Source organism: Benincasa hispida, chromosome 8, assembly GCF_009727055.1.
Source record: "Benincasa hispida cultivar B227 chromosome 8, ASM972705v1, whole genome shotgun sequence".
Lineage (NCBI taxonomy): Eukaryota > Viridiplantae > Streptophyta > Magnoliopsida > Cucurbitales > Cucurbitaceae > Benincasa > Benincasa hispida.
In genome coordinates this window covers 12439479-12455878 of record NC_052356.1, presented here as the reverse complement: position 1 = coordinate 12455878, position 16400 = coordinate 12439479, and the positions used below count along the sequence as shown (strand labels likewise).

The window sequence follows — 16400 nt, the reverse complement described above, 5'->3', positions numbered from 1 at the left end:
ACCCTATGTCCCCAACTATCTACCCGGTCTTACCCCCAAAATGGGAGGTTTATTGACTCGAAGTTGTTGAGCCAACCATCACCCATGCAAATCTAAGAATAATCCCGAATAAACAGGAGTTCATAGTTAGCTCAGAATTAAGGTTAAGTTACCTAGGTCATCGTTTTGAAATAGTCAGTCTTAAACATTAAACAACGTTATAAAGTAAGAGTGACTTAATTTTTAGTCTGATCTTATGCAAACTCATTGCATAGGACGTCCCTGCTCCTCATGTCAATACATGAATGAATTAGGATCACTTCGTTTATAGCATTTTATAACAAATTGTAATAACTACAGAGTGGAGAGCATCCAATAGTATTACCAGAATAAGGTACCCAACCTTATTTGTATACTATAGACCGTTTTAGCTATTTACTAAACTTGATCCACACTTATGTCTTCACATAAAGTTTTATGTACTCAAATAATAGACATGGATCTTTAGTTTATTGGATTAAGACTTTATAAGTGCAATTCACATATTCAACAACATTTTTATTGAATAAACACCAATTATCTTCTTTATTGATAATAGAATATGTTTACATTACAAACTGTGAGTTTTAGGACATACAACCCAATATATATATGGTAATTTGAAATTCATTGTATATTTCACATACGAATATAAAAAAATTAGGTCATCAAGTTGAATTCAATTGGACAATAAAATATTGACTATACAATTGTTTAGTCTAACCTATAGGATCGTTTAGTCTAAAAGACGATCGTATACCAATGACTTCCCGATCTAATATATTTAATTCCACGAACCTGAATATTTACCTACATGATCGTTTAGTCATATCTAAACGATTTTTTAGTCTATCCTAAATGATTGTTTACAAATATCCAAACGATCACATATGTACACGATTCGGTTACATGTCATTTATCCTCGATAGACCCGTGCTTGGTGTTATCAATGTTTACCTACATGGTTTTTTATTATGTCCTCTGCCACTGCATCTTATGCACCTATGAATCTGTCGTGGCTCATCTTCAACAGAAGGTATTCGAACGGTCTGACGTCGACCAACACTTATTATCTTCCATGGTGGCAAAATTTTCGAAGATGTTAAAGTCCGACCATCACCTCCATTCTTGCCTATGACCAACTAGGTAAATCGATTCTGTGTATGCAACAAGTACACATTCAACAGTAAACCACTTTGAGCATAGAGTTTGAACATTTATGTTTCGTGGTGTAGCATCAACAATTGCATGCGAACAAGGAATCTCTAAACAGTTGAATTTTATGCAACTACATATAACGTGCATGAAGATCCACTAACCCACGCCCCCCCTCCAAAAAAAAAAAAAAATTCTATCATCTACATTGATTACATGCATGATCGGGAAAACACAGTACATTCTGGAATTCAATTCTTCAGCCTTCAGAATATCAAATGTATAACCAGAAACTATGTTTGTGCATGCTATTACATTTTTCCAACGAATGTAGAACCAACCTTGTAGTCACTCACATATATGCTCCAACAGTTTTGTGATGGGGAGTTCTCAAGCAACCTTTAGTATTGCATTAAAGCATTCTACTATGTTTTTGGACATCTTGTCATACTTACATTGGACTTGATAAACTCTTGTCCACCATTGTACCCAATTTCTTCAAGATATCTCATCACATCAGGATATTGTTGAAGGTTGGCTCAATAAATTTTAAAATCGGACAAAATCAGACATCTTATATGCTTTGGCCACAAGATAGAAATGTGGGATTATATCATTGTTTTTTAATTGGGTCATCAAGTTATTCCACATGTGATACATGCATAGCGCATGAAATGCCTCAGGAAATACAAATGTGATTGCTTTTCTAAATGAGATATGATGGTCAGATATAATGACTAGTTCCGGAATTTCTCCGATCGCAACCTTTATATTAGTCATGAACCAGCTCCAAGATGCATCATTTTCACTGTCCATGATATTAAATACAATTGGGTAGATGTTGTTATCATTGATGTACATTGCTATTAACAACATACCTTTGTATTTTTTATACAAATGGGTCCCATCAACCACAATAACGGGACAAATGCAGTTCAAGAATCCCCTAATGCACAGTCTTAATGCTATAGAGACATATTTAAAGTATCGATCATCTTCTATTTCAACCTTAAACAAAATACCTAGACTTGCAAGTTTAAGTGCTTCACCGAATGCTTTAACAAAGGCATATGATCCTTCTGGCGATCCCCATGCATATACCAATGCATATTCCCATGCATAGTAAGCCCATGCGTAGCTTATATTCACTTCATAGTCTCTTTGGACGCTTCATTTATATCCCTTGGGCAATATGATCGATCGACTTGTTCGTATTTGGACTTGATTAAATATCTAATAACCCAACTCTTAGCCTGTCGATGATTGTCACTTTTTATTTCATGCGCATGTATGTACACGTGAATACTTCATAACCTTAAAGGTCCTACCAATATTTTTGCACGGACATGCTACTTACATTCCTCCACTAAACACCGCACGATTAATAAGCTCTTTGTTGACTTCTTTACACGGTAGTCAAAATTATTCTTATTATAAACATTGACAATTTAACAGATAAATCATACTTGGAAAAGAAAATATGACCAATCTTTATATCCTCATCATTTAGACAGTCGTGAGGTACTGAGATAAGTGCATCATAAGATGGGCCATAAGATTCTCTAAGTACATCTATGAATGGTTGGATATGAACACTTGGCTGTATTGGATCTGAAGGCATTCGCATTGGCGAGACCAAAGCAGGTGGGGTTGGAACATGAATAAAAGGTGTTGGAACTGGTTATGGACCTAGAGGTTGTCCGTATCCATAGTCAGTATGAGTCTGTAAGGTGCATCTCATTTGGATATTATGACCTATCTAAGTTTCACTTTCATCATCTCTCAAGTTACATGGCTCGACGTTCTCATCTAGTGAAGACATAGTGGGAATGTTATATCTTGATGTAGTTAGAATGTTAAAATTCTGATTAGTTGGAATAGTTGAAATGGTTCGATTGCCCTGATGGTACATTATGAATATCTTGCGGTGTGACTGATACAAACAGAGGCATCTGGAATGCATGCCTTCTAAAAGAAAACTAAGGTCTTCATCATCAACTATATCTTTGGACCAATAAATTGTAACAACATTCGATGTATATATCAAATCTATCCAGATCGATATTTAATCATTGGTGTAGAAGACTCGCTAGTTTACTACACAATATATCGTGTCTAATCTTTAAATCTTTCATGTGACCACCAACATAGTTACTTTCAATCTGGTCCCACTCCCCACCATACCGTACAAAGATGCGAAGTAACGTCATTAATATGCAGTACACCAACTATAATAATCAATCAAACCTTAAATTATAGAAACGAAAATGTGTGTGGTAAATGATCGCCTACAAAAGGGTATATGATCATATAACATGAGGTACACGATCATATATCACCACATATATAATTGTATATACAATGGTATAAGATCTAATATTTAATAATACATGATCATGTATGTTGTGGTACATGATCGTGTACTTCATGATATACAATCGCAAATACAATGGTACACGATCGAAAAAATAATAGTGAACGAACTGCTAAAACTTTCGATAAACACTTACAATACTCGTTTTTGGGTATATAAAATGATATTTTTGAAGAATGTTTGCTGTAGACCCACAAAATAAATTGAATGGAGTTGAAAGCGATCTGTGTTCAACTGAAAGTGATAGTGTTCAAGTGAAGCTGAAAAGTTGAAAATGATATTCCATTACTTGTCCCATGGTTAAGATCCAATAACATTGAAATCTAATGGTATAATATTGGTTGAGAATAAATAGTTGGATTTAATTATTGTGGGTTATTTTATGGTTGGAAGGGAAGATCAAAGGATTAAGAAGAGTAAAAGGAGAGGGAGTAGTATTTAAAATCGGGGGCAAAATCAGTATTTCATGTGTGGAAAAGGTCAATGAAAACAAAGTTTTTAGAAATAGGTCATCCATGAAAAAGTTTTTGGTTTTTGGGTTATTTTGTAAAATTTTTCACATTTTAATTTGGGCAAATATCAATTTATAGTACTGAACTTTGGGAGTTATATCAATTTAAATCCTAAACTAATAGTTGTATCAATTTAAATCGTGAATTTTACATGTAATATCAATTTAAACCCCAAACTAATAATTGTATTGATTTAAATCCTGAACTTTCATAAGTATATCAATTTAAACCCTAAACTTTCATAAGTGTACAAAAAAAAATATAATGAAAGGTTTAAATTGATACATTTATGAAATCTTAAGGTTTAAATTGATACACTTATGAAAGTTCATAGTTTAACTTGATACAATTATTAGTTTGGGATCAACCATCATAAGTTGGCCTAGTACCACCTATCTAGGGTTTAATATCCTACGGATTTCCTTGACACCCAAATCTATTTCTTCGAGGTATGCACTAGATAACTGGTAATGGCTATGATGTTTGGATCCTTAGAATGAGGATCTTATAGGGATCTTTTTCTTCCTCAGGATGCGGTTGATATCCCAATCAGTCTATTGTCCTAAGGTGACGAGATCTTTTGCACTTTTATAAAAGAAGGCATTTTTCCATTAAAAGTGCTTATCACTTGGGGGTTAGGTTGAGTGGATTGTCTAATCCGTCTTCATCTAACTCTATGGAGCTTTTTAAGACTTGGAAGGTTTTGTAGGGATCTAGAAACATTGCTCTTGAAGAATACACTCTATAGGAATTAATGCTAATTCTCAGTGTCCTTTTTACAGTGTCCATGCAAAATCTACTAGTCACATCATGTGGGAATGTGAGTTTTCTCGATCTATTTGGGATTTGTTCATGCCTTCTTATGTTGGGTTGTTTGATGTTGACAGGGGTTAAATGTCCCTTTTAGATTACTAAAACCTATGGAGAGGTTCGAGTTCTAGGAGGAGATCGATCGCATGTTGATTTTCTTGTGGTGTTTGTGGAGCTTTCGAAATGAGATTTGTTTCATGAAATGGCTACCTAATATTGATTCCCTTAAAAGGTTGATTAAGAAGCATTTAGCTGAGTTGGACAAGTTTTATGGCACATTGGCACCCCTTAATGTTCCTGCCCTTACCAGTTCTTATTATCATATTCGCGAGTATCCCTCGACGATTGGTTGTTGGAAACTCAATGTGGATGCGGCTTGGTCGTACTAGGAGGGTATAGGAGGTCTTGGTAATTGGATTGTTCGTGATTATGAAGGTTTTTTGCTCTTGAGTGGTTGCAAATATCGTTGGAGGAGGAGTGATATTATCCTACTGGAAGCTTAGGCCATTTTGGAGGTCTAAAAGTGATCAGTCAGGAATGGAGGGGGTCTAGCCCTTCACTAAAGGTTGACTCTGATTCGTTAGAGGTTATCAATCTCATTATCGGGGTGGATTCTTCTTTGTCTGAAATTCAGGTTTTTGTAAAGGACATCATTTTTTTGTGAAGCTCTATTAATGCTTTGCATTTTTATCATGTTCCCCAAGAGGTAAACAGAGTTGCTCATACTTTTAAGGGCTTTAAGAACCTTTCAGAGTCATTCGTACTTTTCCCATCATTCTTGATGAAGAAGTTAGGTTGTAAGTTCTATTTTATCATTGTTAACAAAAAAAATTCAATCATGTCTCTCAATTTTATGATAGGTTTTTAATTGAAAATATATTTGAATGCATCTCCACATATATCGTCACGTGGCAAACTTTTAGTTTTCTTAAAAAATATATTTTTAATAGTGTTTTTCTTTTGTGGTTAAACAAATGTATAGAGATGAGTGTAGTCCAAGTATTACCTTTTAATTATGTAGGTCTCGTTTGATAACTATTTGGTTTTTTGTTTTTTGTTTTTAAAAATTAAGTCTATAAACACTTCTTGCACCTCCAATTTCTTCCTTTGTTATCTACTTTTTACTAAGGGTTTAAAAAATGAAGCCAAATTTTGAAAACTAAAAAAGTATCTTTTAAAATCTTGTTTTTGTTTTTGGAATCTGAATAAGAATTCAACCATTGTATTTAAGAAAAATGTAAATCATTGTAAGAAATAGAGAGGAAATAGACTTAATTTTACAAAAACAAAAACAAAAAATAAAATGTACCAAACATGGTTGTAGTTGTTTCAAAAGTTTTATTTTAATATTTTCCTTCCCACTAAAATGGAGACAAAATTGTGGTGTGGCAATCAAGGATTAAAATATCAATGTCGATATCAATATCGAGATTTCAATTTTACAAATATATCGATGGATATGTGATAAAATATTGATATCGACGTATATTTATGTAAGTCACAAAAATATAAAATTTGTTTCGATTAATAATTAAGTTGTTTTTACTCCAAAACTAAGTTATGGATATTGTTATTAGTAGCATATTCATAATGGACAAAATAGAAGATATTTTTATATTTTACGAGCATGTATAAAAGATGTTGGAGATGTCCATGGATATTTAATATCAATACTGAACCCTTCAATTTACGAACATATCGGTGGATATATCGACATATTCACAGATATTTTCATCCTTGGTGGCAATTAGTTGAATAATAGAAGTTGCACGTGAGCATATACTTGACCTGACTAGTGAGATTTAAAAAATGTTGAAGGGTTTTAGAAATGGTTTCAGTTAGAGGAGGAAACGAAATTAGAAGATAAAGTATTAGATGACATATTAAAGTAAATAAGGGCCTGTTTGGCAAGCAATCTGAAAACAAAAATTTAAAAATAAGGGGTTCAATAAAAACAAAGTTGTATTTCATGTTTTCAAATATGTGTTTGGTAATAAATTCAGAAATTAAGTTTCAATTTAAACAAAATTTCAAAATTGATTGAAAATATATTTAGTTATTCACTAAATACTAGGTTGAATATAAATCATTATTAATTAATTTATGAACTTGTTTTATGTTAAAGTTTTTGTATAATTATTATTTCGTAATATCATATAATGAATATAATATATTACATATTTTAAATTTAACAAAAATAATTGTGTTTATAACATGAAGTATAATTGTTATTGTTTTTATTATTTTTAATATGATTATTCATCTTTAAATTTCAAATTCAAATCTGGATACACTATAAACATAAAAAGTTGTTTTTTTAGAATTTGTACTGTTTAGATCATATAATCTAGAAATATTTTAAAAAACAAAATCCAAACTACCAATCAAATACATATTCATTCAACTCCGTAAATTTGAAAAACATCAAGCAAAATCTAACATGCCCTAATTAATTTAGGAGAAAAGTCATGAACTCGTGGAAATTAACTTTATTGATTTTGGAAAGTCAATCTCTGAAAAAAAGAAAAAGTCAAGTAAGATATTTATAGGTAAAAATAAATCATTTATGAGTGAGATTAGTAGAAATCATGAATCAATAGAACATAAGATAATAACAAAAGAAACAAATGACTAGCTAATAAAAAAGACAATTTTCATCTTTAAAAGTAATAGATTTATCAAGAAATAAATGGTGTCTAGTGTTTGTTTGTCTTTGGTTTCTTTCTTTGATATCAAAATGTATTAGTAATAGTCTACATATCTAAATAAAGTAGATAAGTTAATGGGTATATCAATGATATTGCTGATATACTTCATAGTCAGTGTATATGAAAATTAACTTCAAAATAATGTATTCGTCACTTTTTTTGGGATTGTTCTTTAAAAAAATTGAGTTATGAAGTCTAGAGAATTGTGAACTCGTTGTGCCAACAGTGTAAGAAATTAAAATATAAAATTGATATTTTAAGTAGTGGAACCTACAAACTCGTTGAACCAAATAAAGAACGGAGTTTACAATCCCTTACTTTCTCACTTCTACTTCTCAACTCATTGGTCAAACATACCCTAAACATTAGGGCCAACTGGAATAATAGTCAACTCTAAACATCACAACTCAAAAATATAGCTAATCCCACTATTTTTTTATTTTTTATTTTTTGAAAAAAGGACTAAACACACTTTCTAACGGGATAATTGAATTCCATTGGGACGAAAATACATTAAGAAAAGTTCTGCATTTTTCCACATATAAAAAAATAGTACATCCAACGTAGATAAACATAACAACCAGAGAAAAAATCTACAACTTTAAACTTGTTTCCAATTTTTTTTTAATAAAAAAATAAAAATTTAGTTAAGTAATAATCAAAAATAAAATTATGAATTAACAAAATTAAGCCACTAAAATTACATAGAATAGAATATTTTAAAAAATCACCAAAGATAAGTTGTCATATTTGGAAATACGTCCTGATAAGTAGCGCTAATTAAAACAATGACCTGGGATAAATAATATATAGATCGTATTTGTATATAAAAGTCTAAATAAGTAGTATATATTGGAAAATACACCTAAAAGTCAAAAAATTATTTTAAATTACAAAATTGCTAAAAATATTTACAAATAATAGTAAAATATCACAATTTATCTGTAATAATTTATTATTATTTATAAATATTTTAATTTATTTTTCTATATTTGAAAATAGTCCTACAAAAGTCTAAGTAGTATATCTATAAATTGAAAAATATGTTAAAAGCAGTATATATTGTAAAATACAAAAAAGAAACAGAGAAAAAACGTAAATACTAATGGATTAAAAAATAAGTAAAAAGGGAAATAAAATTAATTACACACATATCATCATTTAGTGAATATTTCACCCCAAACCCTTGATTTCCCCACGTATGCCTTTAGTTTGAAAACCTTACTACAACAAAAAATCGTTTTCGGTAACAAAATTTTTAACAATGATCATTAGTAAAAAAGTAACTTGTAGCGACGAGCTAAAAAAATGTCAGAAATTTCTATTATGAACAACACAAATTAAAAAAATGTCTCTAAAAGATTATACAACACGCCAAAGATGCCACTAACATTAATAACTTTAAGCAACATATGTTATATGCATAGTGTTCACTAAAAGTAAATTCTTTATTTCCATAAAATTAAGCTATTTTTTCTTTATTTCGCTCCCTATCTCGCAACAGTTCCCCATCCTCCAAAAACCCTTGCCGATCTGTGTCACTCGCCATCGTCACTCCTTCGACATCTCTCTTATCCGACCTACGTGCTAAAGGGTCATTAATGCTCAAGCCATGATGGGATGACAAATGAGATGATTGTAGTCAATCAAACAAAGGGGAAAGTAGTGTAATTTATTTCTTCATTGCTTTTTTTTTCCCCTTAATGTTATGGTTTATGTCTTGGTCGATTAACAAGAATTCAAAAAAATAAAAGTTTATGAATCAAAGTTGAGAAGAAAGAAGTTGGAATGAGAGAAGAGGAATAATAATAAAGATAGAGAGGAGAGAGATGTATGGTACAAAATTAATTACTTAACCAAATTTGTATTTTTGCCCCTACCGAATTACATGAGAACACTCAACTTTTCTAATTTGAATGATACTATGCATAAATCAACTGAAAAATCTACTATATTTGTAGTCAAAACAAAGACATACAATAAAAATTTCGTTTCTTATAAACACACTTTCAAGAAATTGAAATTTCTTAAAGCGATTCTTATTGAAGTCCACACTAACAATTACAAAATCACCCTCTGCATGTTGGTAACAGTAATTCCATTGTCAACATGAACTCACAATCTCAAAAACAAAACTGTATGTTTTGGTATTAAACACTAGCAACAATACCAGGAAGAGCAGCAAACCATTACATTGTATATCTGTTTTTTTCTCTTCCTGTAGGAGTCACAAATTTCACTTCCTAGTGTAATAAAAAAAACATAGGCAAAAGAACTCGATCCAAACGGCGAGGAAGATGCGGCACCTTTTTATGTCACACCGGCCTTCACTGGATGCAGGATTCCAGAAGAAGGTGAATATAGAACGCTTTCAACCCCTGATAAATGAACCTTTTCCATGATTATATACAAGAACTATTTGTTTCCAGTTATGTTGCCAACTTGCCAGCCGCTGACACGACATCAATTCACACTACTATACTCGCTTAATCTTCGTAACGAGATCAACTCTTCCATCAAGACCCAATAAACTGAGGAGGAACAAAATGTTTGAAACTAAATGTGATTTGGATTGAACTTAAGAGACTCCCTCCATATAAGTTCTTTTATGTCTTCTTCATCCAAGGATGCCTGTTCGAAATCGAAGTTGAAAGGAGAAGGGCAGGTTGGTTCTTCATTGATTTCATGAAGACTTACTATATATGGGTGATTCATTGCCTCCTCAACTTGGAAACACGATAGAAATACATCTCAGATCATGAAAATGTAGGAGAGGGGGAAAAGAGGTTCTTTAAGTAATGTTATAGATGCAAAGGTAGGTGCATTACCAGTTATTCTCTTGCTTGGATCAAAGAGCAGCATCCTCTCTGCAAGATCAACTGCCAGTGGAGGAAGATCTGGGAACTTTTCGGTCAGCGGTTGTTTTGGGAAATGGGGAAGTTGCTTAACATACTTCCTTGCATTATCACTTCTAAGAAACCCGAGATCTGAATCATCTGGTGAACCTAGCAACTGCTTTTCAGGTAGTGATAAAGAAATAATTCCATTAAAAAACATCACAATTAAGAATTCAGGTTGTTTATGAAAATAATCATTGTAAAAAAACAATGAGATCACCTCAGTGCCACATGCATAATTTTAAACAGCACGAAGAGACTTGGAAGCCAGTGATTAATTACCTCAATTATAAGCCCCAATTGCTGCACATAGTCTTTACCAGGGAACAGGGGCTCCCTCCTAAGAATTTCCATGAGAATACATCCAACGGACCAAATATCTATCGCTGCAGTGTATTCAGAAGTGTTGAGTAGTAGCTCAGGGGCTCGATACCATCGCGTTACAACATATTCTGTCATGAAATCTGTCTCTGATGTTGTTCTTGCTAACCCAAAGTCACAAATCTTGAGGTCACAATTTGCATTAAGAAGCAGGTTGCTTGGTTTTAGATCTCGGTGCAAGACATTTGCAGAGTGTAAATACTTCAAACCTCGCAATAATTGGTATAAGAAATACTGTCCAAACAATAAACAGATACCACTTTAACAGGCTTAACGAGAGACAGGTCCTCTAACCAAACACAAAAATCATTCAAACTGTTTCAGATTGTTGCTCCAACAAATTTATACTCCAAATGAAACTTTGTCATAAAATATTACAGCAGACTTCGCTAATATCTCACTCGAATGTAAGAGTTTCCAAGTAAACATCAGTGATAGCATGATAAGTATCCCTTACCTGACAGTGATCGTCTGTCAAAGCCTGGGAAGAGCGAATGATCTGGTGCAGGTCAGTGTCCATTAATTCATACACAATATACACATCATTGAATTTCTCCTTCTCTGGTGGAGGAATTATATCTTTGATTTTTATAATCTGATAAGAGGGAAAAAGAGATCATTATCCTTCAATGATAAAATAATATGTCCCCCAGTAACACTCTCCCGAGGATTATATCAGCGATAAACTTCACAACCATCCTTTCATCAAACACTAAGGCTCCATTTGAAATCTATTTGGTTTTGGATTTTTAGTTTTTGAAAATCAAACTTATAAACACATTTTATGTATTTTTCTATCAATATTTTAAAAAAACTAGGCCAAGTTCTAAAAACTAAAAAAAATAGTCTTTTAAAAACTTGTTGGCTAAGAATTCAGCTTTTTTACTTAAGAAAATAGGCTTAATTTTAAAAAACTAGAGGGTTACCAAGCTAGGCCTAAAAAAATCTGTTCATGACATAACAAAAAAAAAAAAAAAAAAAAGTACAGCTGAAGTAGAAACAAGGCTTTCAAACTTTAGAATTCAACAATAAGCTTCACAGGATAACAGCAAAAAAGTTTTTCCCCCTTTAAAATTAATAATCCACACGTTTTACCTCATTAGTTCAACTCAAATTCTACACAAATATCCAGCAGTCATTAAGAAATTTAATCATAACAATAAATGGATATTAAGTATTGCAAAATCTACATCGAAATGAAGAAATTTAAACAAAACAAATCAAGGTGAGCATGTAACAGAGAAGCATTTTAGACAAATACATTGTCATGATCCATATGGCATAGGAGTTTAATCTCACGAAGCGTCCTCTTGGCATCAATCCTATTATCAAAAGCATTCCCAATCTTCTTTATCGCTACCTCTTCTTTCGTCTCAGAATTGGTCGTACAACTGAACAAGCAAATCATAAAAATCTTAGCAGATAACAAAGCAAGCATCAAGATAGAGAAAATGGGCATAATTGAAATAACCATTCAACAAGGGAATCTAGACATATTATCAAAAAATCAAAGAAAGCCCAAATCAAAATACTTATAACAAGAACTGAAACCCCAAAAATCAGCAGCAGAACAGATAATTACCAAACAATGCCGTAAGCACCGCGTCCAACAGGTTGAATTGAAGGGGAGTACTTGGCAGAGATCTCAAAGAAGTTGCCGAGAACATTGTAGAGTAAGTATTTGGAGTCGTAAGTGGGAATGCCTTTGATATCCATAGCGGAAGAAGAAGAATCATTCTCCATTTTCTTGTTGTTGGGTCTGAAAAAGGGTGAAGAAGGAAGAAGTGAAGGTTTTCAGTGATAATGGCGAAAGAGAGAAAGAGAGAGAGCGTTAAAAAGAAGGGTTTGGTTTGGAATTGATGGAAGAAGAAGGAGAAAAAGCGTCGCCATCTCATCTGGAATTTTACTTTCCGCGTCTTTCATCTTTTGAAACTTTGAAATTTGAATATTCATTCTTCACTTTTTTAATTTTTAATTTTTAATTTTTTTTTTGAGGTTTTTATTAGTCAAGTGAATAGAACAAAGAAAATAAATTTGTGAATGGTTTTTGTTTTCTACCAATATTGGAAAATTGAATTGATAATATTCAATTTTGATTTTTTTTTTTTTTTTTTTGGAGATATTATGGCTTGAGATTTGTGATTGGGTTTTAAATTTGGAAATGAAGACGAAAATTTGAAAATCAAGGTTATATACATTATTCTCATTTATTTATTTTTAAAGTTTTGTGTCTTCCAAATCTAAGTCAAGTTTTTAAAATTCAAGGCATTGTTGGATAATATTTTTATTTTTTAAAATTTATATTTGTTTCTTTTCAATTTTATTACCATAGTATTCACTTCTTTTTTTTAAAGTATTTGCATAAATAGCAAAACTAGGCAAAATATTTGTAAATATAACAAATTTTATAAAATATTGAAGAAATAGCAAATTGATTTTCTTGTTATATTTAAATTTCTCGTAATCCAATTTTACTTTTATCATAGTCTATCAGTGGTAGATTGATATTCACATGCGATATCTATCTATCACTAATAGACTTTAATATCTACCTAAGGTTTATCGTCAATAGATTGACATCACATGTGAATATCATGTCATTGATAGACTATGATATTTTTCTTGTCATTTTATATAGAAATATCATTTTATCAGTGATTATTTTTATCTTCTTAATAATTGACTTGTCATGTAGATATATCACCGATAGAAATTATCATTGATTTGTCATGTAAATGAATGTGAATGAACTTACCTCCAATTGAGTTATAACAATGTGTTTACGAGAAGGTTAACAAAAAAAAATATTTATTTCTCTTTTCGAATTAAGTTTAGGAAAAAGAAAATAGGTTAACTATAAGTGACACGGAAGATGCATTTGCAAGGATTTGGACTCACCTCAGCCATGAACTAGGTCAAGGCCAAGGCGAAAGATTGGCCAATAGCCCAATTACCTCCTTTCCTAGGGACCCAATTGATCTTGGGTTGAGTTTTTAGGTATGTACACTGTCTTTGTCAAACTCGAATCTATTGAGTTCTCTTTTACTCCAATCTTATCTTCGGTGTTGTTTTCTATTTCTAGGATTATTTCTTTATTCCAAAGTCACTCATAACAACACCAACTCCAAAACATCAATTGTTCAAACATCTACACCTGAACTGATAAAAAAAATAAATCTAAACACATGAGAATGAAAAGAAAGAAACAATAAATTTACACATATAAACTTCAAATAATCATAGTACATTTTATGGATGATGGTTAGTATTCGGAAAGGGAAAAAAATAACTCTTATACAAGCATCTTAATCATACCATAATTTTATTTTTTATTTTTATTGATGTTAGTTTTCCTAATCTAGGTTCATATATGCACCTTTGTCTACACATGGCTAAAATTGAAGTTTTTAAATGGATTTTTTTTTTAAATTCTACTAGAATATTGATTATAAGTCATCTTAATTTGACCATAGACAATTGTTATTATATGTGTTGTTTTGTTCACATATTTATGAACTTGATGGTGAAAGATGAACTAGGAGTGATTGAAGTATTCGATAATGTTATTAAGTCATTATTGATAGCAACACCAAAAAGATTAGAAAAATTTAAGGAAATTGGTTGTTAGTTGAATATTCTTATGGAATATAAAAGTTAGGACTTGGCTATTATACTTGACTAAAATTCTACCTATTTTAATCTAATAATTCGTTGACTTATAAAACTTTTTCTTTTCCTCGATTTAAAACCTCGAAAGGGAAAAATGCGAGAGAAAGATTAGGATTTGTCTGGTAGATAATTTAGATTTTATTACGATTTTAGATTAACTAGAGTTCAGGAAATATATATTTGGGGGTGTGTTTTCTAAACCTATTTTAGAATTTTGTTATTCAAATATTAAAAATTCTAAAAATTACATTTTTTTAATGTTTTCAATTTACCTAGGTTTTGAATTTTAAATTTTAAAATGTAAAATTATATTAAAATACGATGAAAACTTCAATAAAGATAGTATTCCAAGTTATAAATCCAAACATTTTGTTTAGAAGAAATGCATTTATTTCACCACTAAGGGTAAATCAACAAAATCATTTAGGGGTCGTTTGGTTTAAGGTTTTATAAATGTCTCTTAATAAAGGATGTCTAAGAATATGATACCTAGGAATAAGATATCTAGGAATCAAAGTTTGGTTGTGCATGGGTGATAACTTGTAGAAATACAAGTTATTGTATCTCTTTCATGTAAAAAAATAAGAAAAAGGCATGAAGCTTCAACATTATTTACCAAAGAATTTATACAAAAAATGGAGTATGCGGTCACACATTCTCAATATCAAACATATCTAAAGTTCAAATTGAAATTGCTATCTTTGTGCAGAATACCCTTCAGAACAACAAGATGAACGCACGATCGCATAAGCCAAGTACCCATTGACACGATCAAGCAAGAACTAACAGAAGAGCAGATGATCGCATAGCTATAAGAGGCATGACATGACATGGATGGTGGGAGTCAAATCACAGGCTACGTTGGTAACCGACAAGAGAACTTTGATGAAGATTCAATGAACCCCTGACATGTTGTAGACGGCACAACATGATATGGAATTTAATGCGCCCCATCAATGCAATCATGAGAAAGATAATAATAAAAAAAAAAAAAGCATCCTTGAACACCTATAAATACCTATGCAATTTTCATGCAAGTAGTGGGAGACGAGAGAAAATTTTTAGAGGAAACTCTGGTAAAAAACCTTCCTATTTAATGTTCTAAGTGAAGTAGTTAATAAAAGAGCCGTAGGGAGCAAGACATTATAAACCACGGCTTGATTCTATACTCCTTTCTTCCTCTTTGTGTATTTGCATTGTACTTTCTATATTGACAAATTCAAACTTTGCAATATGAATACATGTTCATCTTATCTTTTGTCCATCTTTTCCATCAATATCATGCTTAACTAAATTGTCAAATGGGTTGAGAAGTGTGCAATTGACACTACTAAACAGCAAGAGAATCATGCGATCAACTTGTCTTATGCATGCTTATATGACTTACTTGATTCAATTGAGAGATTGTTCGAAGTAAATTTAATCTAAGTTTGAAAGACCTTAAATTTGGATCTCATAAAACAAGAGAAGATGTTTCTTAAAAATAAGTATATCCACTGCACATTGCACTCATCGCATGCATCTTAGAAATAAGATAATGTGGCTAGATACACTGAGAAGAGCTGAACGTAACATTGAGTGCATCGCTTGATCGCATAATCCACTTAGTTGTTTAGAAAGTATTAGTGATAATTTTTCTCAACCCTATCATTGTATATCTGTCAATAAATTCATATTGTTTCATTTAGACATAATTTCCATCGCATAATACTTAGATTTAAAATAACTCATTCACTCAACCATTTTGAACATTTCAATTTGCACTACGATCATATTTTTAGTTTTACCGCACATTAGCAAACAATCCCTACGTTCGACCCTAGACTCACCAGGACTCTAGTTGAATTTGTACTTGGATTCAACTAGATAAAACTAA

General features: G+C 31.6%; 1 protein-coding gene across 1 annotated transcript; it reads right to left on the bottom strand.

Annotated features, from left to right (window-relative positions):
* Positions 1-9660: 9660 nt before the first annotated feature.
* LOC120082553 (mitogen-activated protein kinase homolog NTF6) lies at positions 9661-12776 on the bottom strand. Its single transcript, XM_039037775.1, has 6 exons — positions 12438-12776; positions 12117-12246; positions 11313-11450; positions 10757-11089; positions 10406-10589; positions 9661-10303 (listed from the first exon to the last, which is right to left on the bottom strand). The coding sequence occupies exons 1-6, from the start codon at positions 12596-12598 to the stop codon at positions 10134-10136; spliced, it is 1116 nt and encodes a 371-aa protein (XP_038893703.1). The 5' UTR covers positions 12599-12776; the 3' UTR covers positions 9661-10133.
* Between the last annotated feature and the right edge of the window lie 3624 nt (positions 12777-16400).

Excerpts from the sequence above, each read along its gene's own strand:
- LOC120082553 (XM_039037775.1), bottom strand. The coding sequence starts at position 12,598 with ATGGAGAATGATTCTTCTTCTTCCGCTATGGATATCAAAGGCATTCCC. Across the intron at positions 10,590-10,756 it reads AATTGGGGCTTATAATTGAG|TTGCTAGGTTCACCAGATGA; the intron begins GTAATTAATCAC and ends CCTGAAAAGCAG. Across the intron at positions 10,304-10,405 it reads TCCAAGCAAGAGAATAACTG|TTGAGGAGGCAATGAATCAC; the intron begins GTAATGCACCTA and ends CGTGTTTCCAAG.